The sequence below is a fragment of the Pelobates fuscus genome, chromosome 2 (genome assembly GCF_036172605.1).
Source record: "Pelobates fuscus isolate aPelFus1 chromosome 2, aPelFus1.pri, whole genome shotgun sequence".
In the NCBI taxonomy this organism is placed as follows: domain Eukaryota; kingdom Metazoa; phylum Chordata; class Amphibia; order Anura; family Pelobatidae; genus Pelobates; species Pelobates fuscus.
Window position 1 is genome coordinate 136,838,366 of NC_086318.1, and position 23,308 is coordinate 136,861,673.

General features: G+C 40.1%; 1 protein-coding gene across 1 annotated transcript in view; it reads right to left on the reverse strand.

The window, feature by feature from the left end:
- The window catches only part of MELTF (melanotransferrin), an 80,409-nt gene that overhangs the window by 10,589 nt on the left and 46,512 nt on the right, over positions 1–23,308 (reverse strand). The window contains exons 5-14 of the mRNA XM_063442730.1: positions 22,618–22,771; positions 21,526–21,593; positions 16,221–16,408; positions 13,455–13,632; positions 12,568–12,719; positions 12,368–12,464; positions 8,348–8,542; positions 7,600–7,735; positions 6,475–6,542; positions 4,280–4,467 (exon numbers count right to left, since the gene is read on the reverse strand). Coding sequence (XP_063298800.1) covers positions 4,280–4,467; positions 6,475–6,542; positions 7,600–7,735; positions 8,348–8,542; positions 12,368–12,464; positions 12,568–12,719; positions 13,455–13,632; positions 16,221–16,408; positions 21,526–21,593; positions 22,618–22,771 — 1,424 coding nt within the window. The remainder of the gene's footprint in view (positions 1–4,279; positions 4,468–6,474; positions 6,543–7,599; positions 7,736–8,347; positions 8,543–12,367; positions 12,465–12,567; positions 12,720–13,454; positions 13,633–16,220; positions 16,409–21,525; positions 21,594–22,617; positions 22,772–23,308) is intronic.

Consider the following 23,308-nt stretch of genomic DNA (forward strand, 5'->3'; position numbering starts at 1 on the left):
AAATGGGGTCTTTCATGCTGTCGTGCCTGTTGAGGGACCCTCGTATAAAAAGGCTGAAGGAGAACGACCTGTACTGGGTGTCCACGCTACTAGACCCCTGGTATAAGCAGAAAGTGGCGGAAATGTTACCGAATTACAACAAGTCGGAAAGGATGCAGCATTGGCAAAATAAATTAAAAAGTATCCTTTACACAGCGTATAAGGGTGATGTCACAGCACAACGGGAATCTAACAGGGGAAGAGGTGAAAGTCATCCTCCTCCTCCCATGACCACGCCGGCAAGGACAGGACGCTTTAAAGACGTGTTGTTGATGGAGGACATGCGGAGCTTTTTAAGTCCTTCGCATTGCCACAGCCCTTCGGGATCCACCCTCAGAGAACGACTCGACCGACAGGTGGCAGACTACCTCGCCTTAACTGCAGATATCGACACTCTGAGAAGCCATGAACCCCTTGACTACAGGGTGTGCAGGCTTGACCTGTGGCCTGAGCTATCCCAATTTGCGATAGAACTTCTGGCCTGCCCCGCTTCAAGTGTCCTGTCAGAAAGGACCTTCAGTGCAGCAGGAGGTATTGTCACTGAGAAGAGAAGTCGCCTAGGTCAAAAAAGTCTAGATTACCTCACCTTGATTAAGATGAATGAGGGATGGATCCCGAAGGGACTGACAGTGGGCGATACATTCGACTAAAAAAGGCCTGATGAGATGAGCTGCCTTGGGCTAAAAATGGTCCACACGCTGCTGTATTTTAGCTCTGAATGCCGGTTGACTTGCGTGACTTATCCACCACCAACTACGGTTAAAGCCGCAATGTTTTAGGGCACTTTCTGCCTGGGAAACAAACATCAATTTTTATGGCCGCTGCAACAATACGTAATTTTTCAGGCATGTGTACATGCCTAATTTTTTGGCCCTCTGGTGCTGCACTGTGGCTTCAAAAACCAAACCAAAAAAAAGGCACATGACAGGGATTAAACTGATAGGAATAGTACTACTTAACACACCACTCCTATCTGGTGGCACATTAGATTGCACGTGCAGTGCCCCAAATTTGAAGTAGGAGGACCGACCAAGCAACTTTTTTCATCTCCCGGTTCCTAAAATCGATGCCATATACACGTCCCCTGATAGGGCGCCAGCTCATTATTCTCTTGGGCGCCAGCTCGTTATTCTCTTTTTCACTTCACTAGGGACACTTTACTGCACTATGGGCACTTAGACCCACTCTTTGTCTTGCACACTGTTATTCCTAGCCAGCATCTGTGATGGGAAATCAGGCAGTCATCCAAACGTTTAGATTGAGCTTTAGCTTAGAACACTCTTGAAGGTGTTTAAGGAGATTAGGGCTAGTTTAGATGATTCTTCTTAGACCTCTCTGAGTCTTTATAGCCCTTCTACCTATCCAGCATTTCTGGAAACTAGCTAAGAGAAAGGGTGGCTGTGTGTCTGTGATACATTTAACGTTATATCACCTTATTGACACTTTATCACTCCGGTCTCCATACTCTCTGCCTATACCCATCTATTTAGAGGGAATTTCCTTGCCCCTGCCAATATTATATAATTGGTAATAGTATTACCATTATTACACAATTAGGTCTCTGAGGACAGGTGTCAATCCATATCTGCCAAGTGACCCTATGTAGGGGGAACAGTCCCTATTCTGCTCTGTGTCAGTGTGTATCAGGGATCCTTAGGACAGGTGTCAATCCATATCTGCCAAGTGACCCTATGTAGGGGGAACAGTCTCTATTCTGCTCTGTGTCAGTGTGTATCATGGTCTCTGAGGACAGGTGTCAAACCATATCTGCCAAGTGACCCTATGTAGGGGGAACAGTCTCTATTCTGCTCTGTGTCAGTGTGTATCATGGTCTCTGAGGACAGGTGTCAATCCATATCTGCCAAGTGACCCTATGTAGGGGGAACAGTCTCTATTCTGCTCTGTGTCAGTGTGTATCATGGTTTAGATGATTCTTCTTAGACCTCTCTGAGTCTTTATAGCCCTTCTACCTATCCAGCATTTCTGGAAACTAGCTAAGAGAAAGGGTGGCTGTGTGTCTGTGATACATTTAACGTTATATCACCTTATTGACACTTTATCACTCCGGTCTCCATACTCTCTGCCTATACCCATCTATTTAGAGGGAATTTCCTTGCCCCTGCCAATATTATATAATTGGTAATAGTATTACCATTATTACACAATTAGGTCTCTGAGGACAGGTGTCAATCCATATCTGCCAAGTGACCCTATGTAGGGGGAACAGTCTCTATTCTGCTCTGTGTCAGTGTGTATCAGGGGCTCTGAGGACTGGTGTCAATCCATATCTGCCAAGTGACCCTATGTAGGGGGAACAGTCCCTATTCTGCTCTGTGTCAGTGTGTATCAGGGATCCTTAGGACAGGTGTCAATCCATATCTGCCAAGTGACCCTATGTAGGGGGAACAGTCTCTATTCTGCTCTGTGTCAGTGTGTATCATGGTCTCTGAGGACAGGTGTCAAACCATATCTGCCAAGTGACCCTATGTAGGGGGAACAGTCTCTATTCTGCTCTGTGTCAGTGTGTATCATGGTCTCTGAGGACAGGTGTCAATCCATATCTGCCAAGTGACCCTATGTAGGGGGAACAGTCTCTATTCTGCTCTGTGTCAGTGTGTATCATGGTCTCTGAGGACAGGTGTCAATCCATATCTGCCAAGTGACCCTATGTAGGGGGAACAGTCTCTATTCTGCTCTGTGTCAGTGTGTTGCATGGTCTCTGAGGACAGGTGTCAATCCATATCTGCCAAGTGACCCTATGTAGGGGGAACAGTCTCTATTCTGCTCTGTGTCAGTGTGTATCAGGGGCTCTGAGGACAGGTGTCAATCCATATCTGCCAAGTGACCCTATGTAGGGGGAACAGTCTCTATTCTGCTCTGTGTCAGTGTGTATCATGGTCTCTGAGGACAGGTGTCAATCCATACCTACCAAGTGACCCTATGTAGGGTGAACAGTCCCTATTCTGCTCTGTGTCAGTGTGTATCAGGGTCTCTGAGGACAGGTGTCAATCCATATGTCAAGGTGTCAATATGTCATATGTCAGGTGTCAATCCATATCCATTGTGATTTAGGAATGTTAGGTGATTTATGCCCTTTATGGATTAAAACCAGACTCTGCATCAACTGTGTAATTTTCCATGGGAGTTTTGCCATGGATCCCCCTCCAGCATGCCACCGTCCAGGTGTTAGTCCCCTTGAAACAACTTTTCCATCACTTTTGTGGCCAGAAAGAGTCCCTGTGGGTTTTAAAATTCGCCTGCCCATTGAAGTCAATGGCGGTTCGCCCGGTTCGCCGGTTCGCGAACCGAAAATTTTGTGTTCGCGACATCACTAGTTTTAACCCTGCTGGTACTTTTATTGCATGATGCTCTATGCACATAAATGGGCATTAAAGCACTTCACTGCATGACAGGATAAACCACCATGTGGTCCTTAAGTGGTTAAGGTTGGTAATTACAATGAAACCTGCCAAAATGGAATACTGAATTAATTCATAGTACAGACAACTGCAACTGCCTAAACAAATAGGTGATATTCTGAGTGCAAAAAGCTAAATCATGAAAGACATTCAATTTCCATGGTGATTCCTCATTGTTTAGAACAAGCAATGCTAAATTAAAAGGGTGTTACTTTTGTTAATTATTATTTTTTTTTATTTTTAGATTACATATGTCCAAAATTTTTAGAGACTATAGAAGAGATTTATCAAAGTGTTGTATTCTGAAAATTGGTGCAAAATTATACAGATAAAAATCACCAAGGAAATTGGAGACATTTAAGAAAGTTTGCCCCAATTTTTAGATCATGTAATTATGACAAATATCTCCCAAAGTATCTAGTGATTCCATTGGTTTCCATTAAAACTTTCCACCTTTTCAGACCATACACTTTCCATAAGATAATACAAATGTTAATAAATCATGATTGACATAAAAATATGCCTGGTTCTAGGCAGTCAGCAAAATTAGGCTAATGATCAAAATTAGGCTAATTATCAAAATACTACCTATGCAAAATATCCCAAAATAAACTCCTGTGCATTCTAAATCCAAACAAGTTAAGTGTGTGCAATCTCCATTGGTTTACAAATAAAATGCCAACCATGTCGTCAGTATAGGGAGAGATGCATATCTCAACGATCTTGTCAGTTATTAAATAATACAGGTAAATTATGGCTATCATCCCTCCATCCTGATGATTCTTGCAACCCTCCCAATGATTAGTGTTAAGAAGTCTCACCTGTGCATGGTCCAGTAAGCCAAAAACGGCATGAATATTGGTGTCTGCATGTACCATCACAGCGTGAGCTGGAACTTGGGCCCAATTGCAGTCTGCAAATTGAGTCACTTCTGCGCGGGCTCCATTGGGACACAGTAACTGGAATTTACTGGATTCTAAATTTTTTGCCCAATCCTCTGTGTTTTTTCCTTAAAGGATAAAATTATATTTTAAAATATTGAAATGTTCTATGAAACAGATTTATTGATAATTTGGCATTGAACAAATGTTTTAAATTGAAGAATTCTGCAATGAATCAAAGTCCATCAAATGAATTATTTTACTTAGAGAACAGTCAAAGTCCACGTATGATTACATGTAGCTAAGTTAATATTCACTAAACCTTATACAGCTAATTTGCTAAATATCTGCCTATTAAACTAATAAAGGCAGGTAATGTTTTAAATATCTGGTAATAAACTAATGTTTCTACCAACAGCCAATAGATATTTGCAGCTACAAAATACTGACAACTGTGGGGCAGAGCAAGTGACCTTCCGAGTCAGACGTACAAAGCTGAAGCTCTGCACAAACAAGCAGGAAACCAGCCACCCTTACTTGTCCCACAAGCCAGGCTTACAACTCCGAATACCCCATTGCCAATGGGGAGGAAAACAAAAAAAACAGCGCGCCAATCCAAGCCTTGGATCTCGAGATATCGAGACTTTTCTGCGCCAGGCAGCCAGGCCTGAACCACTGCTAGGAGCCTGAAGCTATGGATTAATTTTGGAACCTGGATACTTGGCATCTCCATGTCCCATGGCAACGAAAAACTTTTTTTTCAGGGCTACAAATGGTTCCAAGAGACTGGTCATCTCCTGGACCCCGTTATAATTGATTCTCTTCATCCAGCAACCCATGGATTAGAAAGGGGTAGGGACCACTTGTTAGGTCACTACCCAGTATTACTTGGGTACTGGGGATCTCACTTTTTATATGTGTTAATAGAGGAAGACATTTGGCTTTGTGTGAAGGAGTCAATCAAGCGTTTTCTAAATCATGTATAAGGAGTATCTACTTGTTTACTTGGTCTGTTCCCCCGTTGTTGAAGATTTCTAAATTTGGAGACAAAGTTGCTAGCAATAAAATGTTGCACCCGTCTTTAATATTGCTAAGTAACTAGCTATCTCTATGGGATCTGTTATTTATGCTTGTTAACATTAGTGACATCCACTTTAGCAAGAGAACAGTGGAAAATAGCCGTGTTCATGCAAGTCTAAGAAAGATGAGTGCACTCTGAAAGCAGGATACTAGAAAGTCATTCATGATAATTCAGAGTCACTCCTCAACTAGAAGAGGGAGTGAAGAGTGCCAAACCTAATTTATTAGTAAAATAAGTTTTATTTACAAAGAATATAACAAGTACTGGAAATGTACAGGGTTTATCAAGCACAATGCATATTCAAATTCTAAATTTAAATCATTTCTCACCTTTGGCTTATATTATAAAAAAAATTAAGATAAATAGGCACTGGTATAAATCCCCTTTGCTTCACAGCTGGGAGGGTTTTCTGTCTCATTCATATTGAACTGAAGTGCAAAGGGGAAGTAAGTACTTCTCACAGATAAGCACTAATGGTACATACACCATGTGTCCCAATGCTTCTCTAATGCTTCTTGTGCAATGTTAGAACTTTTTGCTTTTTAATTTTAAACAGATGAGTTGTTTACTTGCAGTCAAAATGTACCAGAACAAGCATCAAATAACAGTGACAAAAAGTATAGAAATAGAGCACAAAATGGTTATTATTATTATTGCAATTTATATAGCGCCAACAGATTCCGTAGCGCTTAAAAAAAAAAAAAAGCACATGTCCTTCGAGACAGAATTGAACCAGCGACCTAAGGAATTTTTACCGTATACCAACTACAGTCCTCCGCTCTACCAGCTGAGCTATCGAAGGTAATTTGTAAGGTAATGTCTGGTTCTTCCAGACATAAAACATATTTTGGCTACATTAACTTCTGATGCTAAAAAGTTGCAATAATTATGATCTCTGCTCCATTTGGTGATTAAATGGGACAGTTCCAATGAGTTACAGTAAATGTTCAGTAGATGTTTAATATATAGTAATACAATTATTGACCTCTATCCTTTACATATATGTTATGGATTCCCATTATATGACAAATACGTGAAAAATTAACAGAAATACCATCTGTGTTTTCAAAAACAGTTGAATGTTTAACGAATGCCACTTCTCCTGCTCTCTCAGCCAAACACCTGAAATACATCACACAGTAACAAAGGTTATTAGATTAACAGATATCCCTAATGTTCCAGGGTTAATGCTGAGTACGTAGTAATACACTGAGTATTGAAGTGGCTCTGTCACATCATATGCCCGCTAGGTGTGCAGCAGCCTGGGGAGAAGGTAAGATTCCCTTAATTGAAGCTCTCCCTTGCAGCTGCAACCACTTGCCTTGTGTTTTCTATGTTCAACTCCTGCCAATTCATCTGACAGAGGCTGAGAAAGTAAAACACAGAGGTCTGTTAGACAACTAGTGACGACTGTGGGAGTTGAAAAAAATTTGATGGTGGAAGTTCCAACTTTTGTCAACCTTAGACACGCTCATAAGAAAAAGAGAAGTTTACGCTCAATTCCTCGACCTCTGTCGTGTTCCAAGGTTATATCTGTGGTTTATTCCTTAAAGGAACACTATAAACACGCTATTTAGGTCCCTGGTCCCCTTGAATCAATTTTAAAAGGTGATTAAACTCACTTTTTTTCCAACTGTCACTAGAGGTGTTGCTAGGCATTAATGTGAAGTGTTTACATTAAAAAGCCAGGAACAAGCTATAGACTCCAGGACTGCTACATTAAGCTGTAGTGGTTCTGGTGACTAAAGGATCACATTAAGCTCAGGTCTTAGTAATATTACATTCAATATTAAATAAATTTATGGTATAATATTTATTGAATTTTTTTTCAATCACGTTTTAATTTTCAGGATTCTGGGATAATAAATAAAGAATGCACATACATGAACACCAATAAATTAATTCAATTAATAAATGTGTTTATATTAAGATCAAACTGCCTTAATCTACAGTCTCAGAAGGGCTCAAAACTTACTTGCATATACCAGCAGGAAACATAGAGCTACACTACTTAAACTAAGGCTGTCTAAGTCTATTTAATTGTAATGTTTTTAGACCATGAGTACCTCTCTAAGTTTGTTTATAATCACACTGTGTAAATTTGCTTCTAATGCTATGATAGTGAGCAAAGAAATATATTATGAGATGAAGCCATTGTACACCAATGTGTCTGACCTACCTAAAGGCCCCAGAATATCCAAAATATGGCTCACTTTCACTGCTTTCACATTTATTTTTGCACAGTTGACAGAGCTTAGGGAAACTTTTCTGGTCAATGCCAGGCACACAGCTTGAAGAGAAAAAATCAGCAACAGCTGTGAAGTAAAAGGGAAAAAAAACATTCATAATACATTTTGTATATAGGTCAGATAGCCTTTCAGAGTCAAATGTCATTGACGGCAGTGTTGGTAGGCATTCAAAATAATGCTCTCAAAAGGAAATGTTCAAGATATGTTGTTGTGTGAGTGACTCTGAAATGGTACTGGATTTAAAAGTGCACATGATTTATTTGACCTGATCTGCTAAATACTAAATATGGTTGGTTTGTGGCCCATTACCATAGTAAACTCCCTAATCTCCAAACATATACACAACATGATTAAATAAGTAAAATAATTAATTGTACAACACTAACAATATGAACAAACATGGACAAAATTCATGCATGCGCAATTTGGCCTTTTTTTTTTTTTTTTAAACAGTTTAGATATTTTAGCTGCTTGATAGCTCCCTAATTTGGTTTCCTTATGCGGGACTGCGTATTTAGAGATCCCATATAAGAGTTATTCATATTTGTTATATATATAATTTTGTGTTATATATTATTGTTGTTATGACCTATTTGCATATAGCTTGCTGCCTATTTCCACATATGCACGTCTCCATTGATGTAAAATGTACTTGATGCTCATGGAACAAATACCCACCTTTAGCAATATTACAGCCTTCTGGCCTGATGAACCCATTTTTTACCAGGGTCCCTACAGGTACATTCCACCCAGCTGTGCGTTCATAGCCTGTATGGCAGGATTTCCTGCCTTTCAATTCATTGATGGTAAAGGCATCAGATGGGTTTTTATGGACCACAGCTACTGCATAGTAACTGTCAGCAATGCTGCTGTCTAATAAAAGAAAACAAAAGGTTTGTTTCATTTATATTAAATGTTTTAATTTATCATGGTTGACATGTTTAGGAGGGAGGTCTACATATAGATCATAAAGCCATTGGTGTAAGAAACAAACACAAGGAATATGTTACGTATTCCATTTACCAATGTATTGTATGCATTTACTTCCCTGTAAGCCAGTAGTGGGCACTCGACTGATGGGATATATATTTTGTGTCCCCTAAGGCAATACAATAGATGAAATAATTCAATCACGTCCCCTCCCACCCAGTTGTAACTCTCAGGTGCATGAATACTTGTTGGTTTACAATCTGAAAAGCTAGGATGACAGAAATTCCAAAAGAAAATATAAATATAGACAAGTCAATATACCAGATAAAAAGTACAAATCTGTCTCACAGTTGAAATTAGTGAAGGTCAAGAGAGATCTTCCAAAACTGATTGTATATAATCAAAGAGGGTAATCAAACAATAGATCCAGAATGTTGTGAGGGAGAAACTACTCTTTGGAGGTAACGCAATGTGGTACCTCAAACAATGTAACGGACAGAAAGTTAACACAATGTGAACAGATAAAATGAATCATAACCAAAGCAGTTCCTTAAAAGGGGATGAGTTGGCTAGTAAATACTGAAAAATTTTACAGGATAAAATCTGAACATTGTAAGTTTTATTTAATTGAGTAATAGAGCAAAGAACAAGATAAAAGTTATCATTTCATTATTTTTTTTTAAAAATAAACATAGGTAGTACTTTAGAAACGTTTGTTTTTGTTAGTGTTAGAATTATTGCACTCATAATCTTGTTAATTTATGTCCACCCTTTATAACTCTCACCTATCTGATCTCTACCATTGCCTCATATCAAAACAACTCAATTGTTTTCTTCTCTGCTATTTTTCTTAATTGTTCTTTCTCACCTCAATATCTACATATCTCCCCACCCATTGCTGCTTAATGTAAACCGAGACTCTCTTTTAAAGTCTGTGTCCCAAAAATCAGAACACATACGTTTGCTCCCAGGACTCATCGCTACCAAGTCTTTCCACTAAAGCCATAAGCAGAGCTAGCATTCCTGGAAGATTTAATATTAGAGTCAGGAGTCTGTCTGTAAGTAGCACAGAGTATGCCAAGAGGCGTGTTAAGTGGTAGAATTGGGGAGGAGCCAGGAGTGGGTTTTTGGAGAGGGACCAGGTGTGAGGCTTTAGCAATGGGTCACCAAATTATTTTTGGGCTCGAGGCCCCAGGTGTTTTTTAACCCTGGCAATGCGTGCATAAATAGAAGCTGCTACCTGAGATGGGAAAGACTATTTGGAATAAAATAAATACTTTTGTCCACCCAGTGATATCCCCATACTTAAGAGAATCCCAGTAAAACCATCTGCATGAGAAGAACACAAAAACAACACAATGTGGCTCTAAACAAAAAGAATAAACGCAGGAAAGGAAGAAATGTAGGAAAAAGAGAATATACTAGGTATGCCAAAAAAGAGTCATATCATCACAATGAGGCATTAAAAACAATGCAGAAGAGGGGCGGGGCCGGACGCCGAGCTGGACGGTCGCAAGACAGACCAGCTCCAGCAAAACATGAGCTTTTCAGCGATTAATCTGCAGTTTTGGCCACATATTCCGACCGGCAGTGGCGGCCCTCGATGGGCATAGTGCCCGGGACCCAGGGAGAGGCTAGCTCGCTGAGTTTTAGTCCCCTGGGAGGGTAATCTTCGAGGCTGAAATTGAGGCCTACTCGAGCGGTGAGCGGAGCGGACGGCCGCTGCCCCGCTATCCCGCCGAATGGTACCCAGCCGGGGGCCTGGGCCCTCGAGGAACCGGCCCTGTTCCCCCCCCCCCCTGGACCGGGGGGGTGATCCCGGTCCTCACCCTGAAACCCTGGCACCCTGACCGCCACGAATGGGACGGAGGCCTTGCAGTACTGCCAGATCTTAAAATGGCGGGGAACACACTTAACCTCAAGATCTCGGCAGGAGAGAACTACCCCACGACCGCCGCATCCAACGCGGCTCCATAGCGCTGCAGGATCAAACACCCATAGACTCCAGCCGTGTACCTGCAAAAAGGCACCATACTGGGACACTTACCTCGTGGATCCCTCCTCAGGCTCTCAGCTCCGGTAAGGAGAGGGATCAGCAACCAGTGGCGGGAAAAAGGGCACAACGCACCAAGCCTGCAACCACCAGTCCAGCAGAGCATATCAGCCCTCACTCTGCACCACATCACCACTTGGACACTCCGGGGTCCAAGCCCAGAAAATCCGATGTCGCAAAGCACCCCATGCAGCACCGGCTAGCCAGCCCACAGCAGCCGCAACGCGAGCTGAAAACCAGACAACAGGGAGACCAAATTGACTCCACAGAAGGCAGGACTTTCCAGACACAAAGGGACCTTCTAAGCATGATCTGAATAGTCCTTACCCTCCCTAGTGTAAATATAACGAAATGCTACCTGCCTTACTGTATTTTAAGTATTTTCTGTATTCATGTATAGCTATCAGCGGCTAGGGCTTGACAGTATATCTCTCGAGCGTTACCTACTGCATCCATGTGTGGCTAAGGGGAGTAAGGGGTGAAAATAAATCGTTCATACCTAAGCATGTACTTACCTAAAATAAGCTTATTACCTGCACGTAACCGTATAAATCTAACGCAAAGCTATCTTCCTGTATATTTTCTTGATATCTCATAGAATCGCAATCTATACAATACCTACTCAGCATGATTTAAGCGTGATCACATATATATAAAAAATAGTGCACAGTACTACTACACCCCAATGCTCTCTATACTATGTAATCTTTGTTTTGCAATATACACGTGGATTGCCTTTGGGGTACCATGTGCTTGTATGTTACCGTCATATGCACTACAAAAATAAAGAATTAAATAAAAAAAAAAAAAAAAAAAAAAAAAAAAAAAACAATGCAGAAGATTCCATAGCAACCCTTCTCCTCTCTCTATTGTCATACGTTTTGCATGGGAAAGACTTGTGGTAAAGTGTGGATTCAGGATCATGTGAGGTATTATCCCAGAAAAATGTGAGGTTCATTCCTTTTCATGGATAGGAAAAGGTGAAGATTGATAAGTTCAGTGAACCAAAGAAGGAGAGATTCTCACATTCCAGACGTACCATAAAACATATGAATGGCTCTCATTGTCTAGAGAACTCTAGTAGCTCATTGTAAGCCAAAAGAAACAGACCGAAAATCCAGAATGAACATGATTTGTGTACACAACAGCATTGTCAAATGGTCAACATAAATATTTACCACTTTGGGGTATTGCTCTGTAGTGGTGGGCTTAACACAATATTGCAATCTGGTGGAACTGAATGCATGTTCTGGGTGTGCCCCCAATACCCATTTTTTTTCAACATAAATATTTTCAGCTTAAACATTTTCAAGGTATATATATATACAACATTGGAAGACAATGTCATAACTGACTAATAGTAACCATTCTACATACAGTTATTGCTGGGAGTATTCAACTTTCACAGGTTTATTCATTAAATGGAAATTGCCATAAATTCAAAGTGAATTTCAAATTTTAAACCACAATAGCCTAAATGAAACAAATCTCCAAGTCAGAGCTTAAGCTTTAGAGGGATGAATTGCAACTGTGCTAGCTATGTCCACTGAACGTATCAATCTTCACCTTTTACTATCCATGGAAAGGTTCTCTGCCCTCATTTGAACCTAGCCAGTTTGCTTTTTCTTCATTCTTGTAATTTTATCGACATCATCCCACATCCTATAATTCAATATTACTAGTGGCCAAACAGGGACAGATAGAGACATTTTTACCAAGATAACTTTCCCCGGCAGCTGGTACCAAATTATACGTCTTTCCAGCCTTGTAAATGTCTCCTCCATCCAGTGTTACAGCATCTATTTCTTTTTTCTAAAAGGAAAACACACAAAGAAACAAAACATGGTTTTATCAGTGTGCCAGGTCTAATAAGGGGTTAGTGATTTGAATTACTGAATTCTGACCTGTATCATACCTGTATCATTTTCATACAGTCTTCTGGACTTTCAGCAGAAACACATTGGATGTATGGAGACAAAGTCATGTTCAAAAAGGCACTGCCCATATCGGCACACTTCCATATTTCTGAGGTGGATATGGTGCACCAACGCAGCATTTTGGGAAGTTCTAAATTATTAAGCATAATAAAAGAGAAAAAATATACAATATATAAATATGTCAGATTACTAAAAAAAAAAAATGCAATATTTAATCAAAGTTTTAATCAAATAAAGCCCCTTCAAGTTGAAAAGATATATGAAAATTATCAAGGCACATTTTCATTATATTATAGTGAATCTGTTACATAGAAGGTTTTTTATTGGGAAAAAAAGCACAATGCTATATTTATTATTTATCATAAAACAAAAGGCTCCACTTGATATATCCAGGATGTTCGTTATTTAGACAACTTCAAAATAAACCATTGGCGGAAAGAGATATATAGTCTATTAACTGGAATATGGGATTTTTCACTTAACATAGAGTGAGATAAGTAGGCAGCTGAGTTACAAAACATTGGCCAGATTCAACCACCTGAAAAAAATAATCTCAAGATAAATTGAGGTATAAATATTTATATTTAATTTGGCGGCCTGAAACTTATAACTCTATTTTCAACTCATAACATTTTGTTGTTTAGTGATAAATCATGTAGTTACTTGGTTTAAAAACGTTCCCACGTGGTGTCAAATGATTGCGTATAATAGAGAAAGGACACAGGAGATATTGTACAAACAATTGTACAGAAATAATATATACATTTCAAGTTATAAAGATACAATATTGTCAAATCATAAATAACAGGACGGTAAGTACTTCATAAAAAAATAACATTTTTAGAGTGACACTTGACTGCCTTACTGTCTGGGTTACAGTTGATTCCCCACATTGCCTGCAGAAACTCATCACCAAGCCATGCCTGATATGTCTGACTGAAGATGGGCCTGAGTTCTAATGTGGAGTCCTTGAAAAGCAGGTTTGATCCACCATAGGTTGATGAGTCAAACATCTTGAAGGTGGAGCCATCTTTAAATCTTTGCTGCAATACCAAGTGGAGATTAGATGCAATTATATCATATTAAACTTATGCTAGGTGATACCATAAAAAAATAAAATATACTACATAAAGGATTTATGAAAGCCCGATGGCGAAATAATTGGCATTACAGCAAGGTTCAATCAAAAATGCTATTTGTGATTTGGTGGAACTTTCTCAAGTTTAAGGTCTCAGGAGGCAGCAGACTTAGTTAACCACTGGTCACCTTTATGTCACTGAGAGTTAATCAAAAATATGTAAATTAAGGCATGCTGGTTTATTAACCTGTTCACCCTACACATGTGGTGGTCGATGATGCTTACCGTCACTGTGTGTTATCGCTGCTTTCGATTATGCAAAAATAAAGAATCGAGTTTTAACTTTGACCACATTTATTTTGAATTGATAAATTTTATTGCATTATCCATATTGCAACTTCCAAGTGAAACCCTGTGAAAAGACTGTCTGTCTGTAACTGTATGTGTGAACTGCTATGAACATTTAGATCTTGAATTGGAAGCTGTGTGACTGTCTGCCTGTTACTGTGAATGTGACTGTCTGTCTGTGACTGTTTGTAAGTGTGAACTGTGAATGTGTGACTGTTTGTCTGTAAGTGTGTGTGTGTATATGAGAATGTGTAAGTGACTATTTGCCTGTGATTGTGTGTGAATGTATACCTGTGCGTGTTACTGTTTTCCTGTTACTGTGTGTGTACTTTCTTTCTGTAACGATGTGTGACTATGTGTCTGGGACTGTGTGCATGTGCCTGTATTTGACAGTATATGTGTATAACTGTGTGCATCTGATTGCGTGTCTGACTGTGTGCATGTGATGCTGAATTTACACATTGGCCTATATAGGCACTTTTAAAACAATCTGAATTAAATACCAACCACAAATGTGCTGCTATGATTAGTGCCTCAGTGTTGTCTTTCAGTCCTGCATTTTCCAACCACTGGTAGGGTTTTAGCATGTGAGCCGCCACATCCACTATCTGCTGGTGGTACACACCATGGAGATGTTCGTCTTATCTTTTTCTGCATCATCTATCTTTGTGATGTACTTGTGGATGCTCTGTGTTACATCCAGGACTGTGGATTTGACACTCATCAAGCCCCAACCTCCTCCCTTCTAGATGGTGTAGCGTTTATGGGTGCTGTATTTTGGGTGGAATTTTCCATTCATGAGTGAAAAGTTTCTAGGTCTTGACATCCATGGTGACTAACTCTTCTCTTGGCCCGGTTATTATTCCACCTGGCTACCTTATAACTGGTAAAGCATAGCTGGGACTTTAGGATCTGTCTGACTATCTGGAGGTACTTGGATGTTGCTATCCTCCTTGCCTCTTCCTTATGGATTTTTTATACCCCCAGGTACCACAATTGGCTTCTAGAGTTGTTTTAATTTGCCCATAAGTTCTTGATGAAGGTTCTTAATGTCTTGTTGACCTTGGATAGAGCCAGGCATTCCATTACCCATGTCATTCTTGTAGCTTGGTCTTAGAATCCTGTGTGACTGCTTGGTCTACCAGTACTTGGTGTTTTGATCCTCTCATGTTGTTTCCAATCCCCTTTTGAGTATTCCCATTGGAGGCTGTGATACATGACAGGACCTTCCATGTTGCGGGGGTGACAGGTAATTGGTTGGTAGTTAGATAGTGTTGTTCACTTTGTGAGGGTTCTTGATGACCAGGATTGTTCTGCTGTGTTAGCCAGTCAGGATGGGAGCCTATTCCTAGTAGTTTGTTCATTTGTGCTGTTCATGCAGCATTGTTAATTTCTTTATTATTTCTGGTACTGAAGCTGACCAACTCTTCATGTGGGCTATGATCAAACAGTGATGGTGACTGGTTCCTGTTCTGGGAGCATGCAATGGTCTGTTTTCATGTCTAGTAGCAACTGGGTCTTGGTGTTATGTGATGTTTCATATTTAGTTTCTTCTCTGGGATGGTCTTGGGTGGACATGTGGTTACCTTGCAGCTGTGCATACACACAGGTCAAGAGGGTATTTATTCTTAGCTCTACTTCTCTGGTATATCTGCTCAGTATCTGTATCTACTCCGTCTGGTAGCCAGTGCTTTGCCTAGCTAAATCCAGTACCTCTAGTATGGACACATGCTTGATCTGTGAAGTTAATCCTGCTTACAACTTCTTTATATCTTGTTTCCAGTCTTAGTCTCCATGGTGGACCTTGTTTCTCTTTCAGCCTGATTTTGTAGTCATGCATTTGGAGGACCACTGATGCAGTGACATATTTGAACCTATTGGTCTCTGTGATGCTGGTGCCTCATTATTTGCAGCTGTCATACTGTCTTTGATTTTTGCTATCAGATTGCCCTTGTATCTGAGGGGGATCTTGTTAATCCAGACAACATCCGAGCCAGCATGACTGTCTTGGTTCATGTTATTCTCATATTATTGAGGTGCCCAAGGACCAAAGACACTTGAGGGGCACTGGTGAGGTGGTCCATCGGAACTGGTTAGCACAGTGGTAATAACCAACGGTAGGGTTTTAATGTTGTGGCTGCGCAGTGTATGTTCGTGTGTGTGTATATGTATGTTTTAAAAGGTAACCAAGAAATCAACACTCACCTGTCCTTCATGGAGAATATTGTATATAACAGAGCTATCCACATCAGGTCGTGTCACAACAGCACGAGCAGGAACCTTAGCTAGGTTACATCGTCTCCACTCACTGACTTCTGCTCGTGTCCCATCTCGACACAAGAGCTGGTAGTCAGCAGATACTATGTCTTTTGCCCATCCAGCTGGATTTTTGCCTAACACAGAAATGTTTAGATATATATATAGTGCATTAATATTATACCGTTATACCATGTGGGTTGTTCTGCTTTCTTTAATTGTACTAATTCAAATGATGCTGTATTTACAAATCAATGTGATGTGGCAATTCTACCCCAAATACCCATGTTTATTCCAGACATATGCATACAAAAATGCACTCTGCCAAACACACTTTGAGAGTTACAAATTCTCAATCTCAAACACAGAGACGTACATTTTCAGACACAAATCCGCATAGCCAGACACAAAAATTCACCCATAGATTTACAATACTATACACTCACATTCCCAGACATACACTGCCATGCTCATACACTTATTGATGCACACACATACACACATTGTAAGTAGTCAAACCGTTTTAGAACAGTTTGGCTTCTTACCTGGGATCCACAGAGAGTGCTGCTCTCCTCCTACTTTCTGTGGAGAGCTAGAAGTGCTTAAACAGAAGCTTCCCTGAGATCTCCTGAGCTAAGCCCAGCTCATTGGCTGAGAGTGTCAGCCTGCACCGGATAGAGAACTTTCATAGGATGTTGTGGAGGCAGAAAGCAGCATTCGGCACACCCGGAAACAAACAATTAGACTACTTACAATGGTGTGACACTAGGAGATTCCTGTCACCATGACCAAAATCTGCAGTATGCTTTAGTGGTCATTGTGCTGTGAACATTCCTTTAACATTAACACAAGTCTATTTATAGTTCAAAAGGCTTGTAAAAATACATGTCAAATATGTTTGTTTGTTTGTATGTTTTTCTTTTTCTTTTGTTTTTCTTCTATCTTTATGTTTTTTTATGCTGACTGACAAGTTTAAAGAACAAAGGTTATAATAACGTACAATCCATTATTTTGTATGGAACTCAAACTGCAGTTCTTTTTTGGGTGTATATAATACAATTTCAACAAAAATTTCCACAGTAAGTTTGTCATGCACCTAATTGAAGATACCGCAACGTCTGCATGTGAATGGATCACCGGTATTTATTGCGTTGACTAAGCAGTGCCATTGTTAGGGGTATCATGACACGTTGGTAGACTAAGGGATAAATCCTGGTAAAGCTGGATAGTGGTTCCTCAAATTTGATGGATGGTGCCTTTGTAGTGGACAAGACAACAAATAACGTCCCGATAGGGAGCTTCAGGGTGGTTTTGGGGCCTGAGGGTGAGGGGTGCCCTTACAATTAGGCTCTGGTGTTCTTGGCCCACCATGTTGTTGAATTTTGTTCTGTAGGTGGGTTCGGAGTTGAGACGGAGAGTCTTTGGTCTCTGGTAGGCTGTGGAGCCTGATATTATTTAGCCATGTTTCTACCCAGGGTGATGAGGAGAGTCATCTAGGCAGGTGGAGTTGTTGTCAGGCCCTCTGGGGTCCCTAGGAACAGTCACAGAGATGAGGTCAGATACCCCTGTTCAAATGCTGGGGTCTTTCATAACCCTGATGATCATGAGTCGTAAGATATCCCTATAGCTTGGTGTCTGATGCAAGAGATTACTAGAGCATGAAAAAGCTCCTTGGCAGCATCTTGTGTAAGAAAGGGGCATATGCAGGCAATATTTTTAAGTTGGAATTGACAGGTTTTAGCAACAGACTGAACATGACGCGCAAAAGTAAGGCCAGGATAAAGTGACACCAAAACAGCGAGCTTGAAATGATGGGGTGAGGCAGGTACCATCAACCTGCAGGGCGAGTGAAGGAGGAGAATCAGTGTTATGAGGAGGAAAAAAAAGAAACTCCGTTTTAGAGAGATTGAGTTTCAGAAAGCGGGAGGACATCCAATCAAAGATAGAAGAAAGGCAATTGGTGACACGTTATAGGACAGCAGGGGAGAGGTCAGGGTGGAGAGATATACCTGGGTGTCGTCAGCGTACATGTGGTAGTGGAATCCAAATTAATGAATGAGTTTGCCAAAAGAGACAGTATAGAGAGAGAACAAAAGGGGACCAAGAACTGAATCTTGAGGGACTCTGACTGAGAGAGGATGAGGAGAGGAGGTGCTGTTGGAAAAAGAGACACTAAAGGAGTGTTGGGAGAGATAGGAGGAGAAACATGAGAGGGCTGTGTCACAGAGACCAAGATATTGAAGGGTTAAGAGAAGGAGGCCATGATCAACAATGTCAAAGACAGCAGGTTTACCTCTAAATCCCTTTCCTTAAATGTTGAGGTTAGGACTCTATCAAATATTCTATACTCTGCCCTTGGGTTTTTATGTCCAAGATGCATTATCTTGCACTTATCCACATTAAATGTCAGCTGCCACAGTTCTGACCATTTTTCTAGTTTACCTAAATAATTTGCCATTTGGCTTATCCCTCCTGGAACATCAACCCTGTTACATATCTTCGTATCATCAGCAAAAAGACATACCTTACCATCAAGACCTTCTGCAATATCACTAATAAAAATATTAAAGAGAATGGGTCCAAGTACAGATCCCTGAGGTACCCCACTGGTAACCAGACCATGCTTTGAATATACTCCATTGACTACAACCCTCTGTTGCCTGTCACTCAGCCACTGCCTTACCCATTCAACAATATTGGAATCCAAACTCAAAGATTGCAGTTTATTGATAAGATTTCTATGTGCAACAGTTTCAAAAGCCTTACTGAAATCTAGGTAAGCAATGTCTACTGCACCACCCCGATCTATTATTTTAGTTACTCAATCAAAAAAATCAATAAGATTAGTTTGGCATGATCTCAATGAAGTAAACCCATGTTGTCTCTGAGCTTGAAATCCATGTGCTATTTTAATAACTTTGGGCGTATTCCATCAGGTGCCATTGACTTATTTGTCTTTACTTTTGACAGTTGAAATAGAACCTCTTCCTCTGTAAACTCACATGTAATAAATAAATCATTTGTCCTTTTTACTAACTGAGGTCCCTTTCCTTCATTTTCATCTGTAAATAGTGTACACAAATAGGTCAGCTAGACCTTTATCCTCTTCTACATACCTTCCTTCTTTTGTTTTTAATCTAACTAACCCTTGTTTACTTTCCTTTTCTCATTTATGTATCTAAAAAATGTTTTGTCCCCTTTTTTTTACTGACTGTGCTATTTTCTCTTCTGTGTGTGATTTGGGAGCTTTTATAACTTGCTTAGTCTCTTTCTGCCTAATCTTATAGATCATTCTGTCTTCCTCACTCTAGTTTTTTTTATAATTACTAAATGCTAACTTTTAGTTTTTTACTATTTTGGCCACATTTGAGGAGTACCACAGTGTTTTTTTGAATTTTTTGCTTATACTGACAAGCCTAATGCAATTTTCTGTTGCCTTCAGCAGTTCAACTTTTAATAATCCCATTTCTCTTGGACTCCATTTAAATTGCTCCAGTCTGATAATGACTCCTTTACACATATTCTAATTTTAGAAAAGTCTGTTATTTTAAAGTCTAAAACTTTTTTTTGTGTGGTGTGACTCAGTCACTGTTCTTGTATTAAACCACACTGACTGATGATCACTGGATCCTAAACTTTAACCTACAGTAATATCTGATACCAAATCTCCATTTGTTAACACTAAATCTAGTATGGCCTCTTTACGAGTTGGCTCCTCAACGATTTGTTTTAGAGACAATCCCAGTAGGGAGTTTAGAATATGTGTGCTCCTGGCACAAGCAGCTATTTTTGTTTTCCAATTCACATCAGGAAGATAAAAGTCACCCATGATGATAACTTCCTCCTTCATTAGCTATTTCCTCAACTAGTAGATTATCTAACTCTTCTGTTTGTCCTGGGGGCCTATAAATCACACCTACACGAGTTGCTGTGTGATTACCAAATTCTAACGTAACCCAAACGGACTATATGTTTGCCTCACTAACTTTTATTAGGCTAGATTTTATGCTATCCTCCACATACAGGGCCACTCCTCCCCCTTTCTTGCCTTCCCTGTCTTTTCTATATAAAGAGTACCCTGGTATTGCTATGTCCCAGTCATTTTTCTCATTATACCATGTCTCAGTAACAGCGACTAAATCTACATTATCAGTTGCCATTATTGCCACAAGTTCATGGATCTTATTCCCTAAACTGCGAGCATTTGTAGACATGACTCTAAGCTTATCATTTTTAACACACTTGCTACAGGCACCTTCTGTACTTGTTTTGGGTGGCAATTGGATTGATGTTTTATCACCCTTTTGCCCCCCCTCCCCTACCCCCCTCCTAGTTTAAATACATCCTAGCAAAATCTCTGAACTGCTCACTGAGAAAATTTGTTCCCTTTTGAGAAAGATGCAAACCATCTTTTTTGTACAGTTTATTTCCATTACAAACAGAGCTACCGTGAGAAATAAAGCCAAATCCTTGCTTCTGATACCATTCACCAAGCCACAAGTTAAAGTCCCTAATTCGCATCCGCCTGTCATTCTGAGTGTTATGCACAGACAGAACTTCAGAGAATGACAGCGTGGAAGAAACCTGCCGTATATCATTGGCAAAAACACAAAAAACTTTCTTTACATCTGAAACCTCATTGCATGCCAAGTCATTTGTCCCTAGATGGACAAGTACATCCATTCTCTAATCTAAAGCCCCCACTCAATGCCCAAATCAGATCCCCTTGTAAGTTAAAAGCAACTGGGCAAGAAAAGGTGCCAAGTCGCTTGTGTATTAACACAGTGAGCAGCCACGGGCAGCTCACTGTTTAGCAGACATGCCTTCACTATATTGTGAGTGAGGAATGGGGGAAATGTAAAACCTTCCTTATTCTAATGTGGGGTTCATATTGATCCCCACAGGCTTTAATTTTATATCTTTTTAAATGACTAACAGGGTGAAAACAGGTTATAAATGTGTTTCTGTATACATACATACGGTAATATATATTAGCATATATATTATTTTTCTCGAACAGCTAACTCATTTATCAGGTTTGACTTCTAGAATTTCAGAGGGCATTAAGTCCAACTGAAATTTTTAAATTTAAAATTAAAAGAAAACAATAATTTTTGACTGGGATTTGCTGAGAGGATGCATTTGAGGCCTTAAATTGAAAAGTTAATTATGAGGCATAGTTTTTTTTACAGCTATCTTTAATATTATTTGCCCACCTTTGTCATCCATTGCGGCAAAGGGAATTATTACTTACCATCAGAATTGTCGAATACTGTACTGTGCTTCACAAAAGCTACATCTCCCTTCGATTCTGCCAGACACCTAGAAAGAGAGAGACTATTTGTAGAGGATGAATAGTGTTTCTGTTTTAACAGTAAATGCAAAATGTCATACCCACAGTAACATACTAATACCTACCTCCCAATAATGGGGGTGGCAGAAGCGGATTAAGGTTGCTCAGAGTCCTAGCTAGAATGCCAGATTAAGGTCCCTTCCTTGAGCCCTGGGCTCTGATCTGTAAATGTTGTGTATGTGGTCGTTGAGTGTAGTATGTGTGTGGGGGGATACTGAGGGTTGTGTGTGTGCAGAGAAGACTGGAGGCTGTATATGGAGGGGAGAGGCTGAGTGTGCCTGTGTGTGCTGGTCGAGTGTTGTGTGTAAGTCTGTGCAAAGAAGTTGCCCCCCCCACCCTGCTTACTTTTTGGCAGATGGGGGCTGATCTCCCCGGTAATCCTATGAAGGGCAATCTCAACTGAATTCCTGGTGGTATGGTGGAGAGTGAGTTGGTGAACAAGGTCCCTGGTGAGAGGGCATTGTGACACTCCTATGTGTCTCAATCCACCAGCCCCCATGTGTCTCAATCTCCTCAGTCCCCCATGTGTCTCATTCCCTAAGGCTCCCATGTGTCTCATTTACTATTCTCTTTCCCCCATGTGTCTTACCTGCCAGTGTTAATTTTGATGGCAAATTTCAATTTAGTTTTTGTCATAGTCTTTTGACTAAAAAGCCATTTTCGTTTTAGTCATATTTTAGTCATCTGAATTGAATATTTTTAGTCGACTAAATCTCAAACATTTTAGTTGACTAAAATCTGGCGGAAATTGTTAGTCGACGGAATTAACACTGGCTGGAAGATCTTGTGATCTGGCCACCTCACAGCCAGAGCCGGGAGTGAGGTAGCCTCAACATGTGTACAGGTCATGCTAAAATGGGCAATCCTGCTTGGATAGGGAGTGTGTCAGCCTGGTAAGAATGCTCATCCTCCCCGACCAGGCCCACTCAGGGCAGACATCATATTAGGCCTTTCATTGCAGATAATGCAGGGATCCATGTTACCATTGGATACCTGAAAGCCCCACTGTAATCATAGTACTGCTCTCGGCTGTCCAGTTGGCACACATTATGTCCATTGCCATCTCCTATACAGAGTTCACATAGAGATGGGAAGCTTGCATTGACAACACCAGGAACACAGCTTTTGGAGAAAAAATTGCTCACAGCTAAAGACAAAGAAAGTATATGCATCAGTCAACATTTAGTTACTAGGTTACATTGACAGACTGTTAATACATTGATTTAATGCATGTCAACCTGATTGAGTCCCAAATAAGGGTGTATTAAATTTACAAGGTGCAGTTAGAGGACATCTAAGTAACGATGCAGTTCGACAGTCTGGACTCCCAACTGTAAACCGGTCATTGACTGATTGAAAGTCTCAGCAAAAACAATATAACCAAATAGCCATAGTCAAACAGCAAGATAGCACAATATGTGTAGTAGAAAAATGTCACGCATACGTAGCAGAAATTAACTAGACTGGACAGGGGAATCTCGGCTATTTTTATATAACCATGGCCTAACAATGAAAGTTACTATTCAATTGGGATGGATTTCTTTGCATTGAAAAGAAAAAAAAAAACACAGGATTACCAGAATTATTTGTAAGTGAAACACAACATTATTTGCATAGCCTGATTATAGGCAAATTACCTGAAATATTAGATTTTGCACATCCATCTCTCTGCAAATTACTTTTC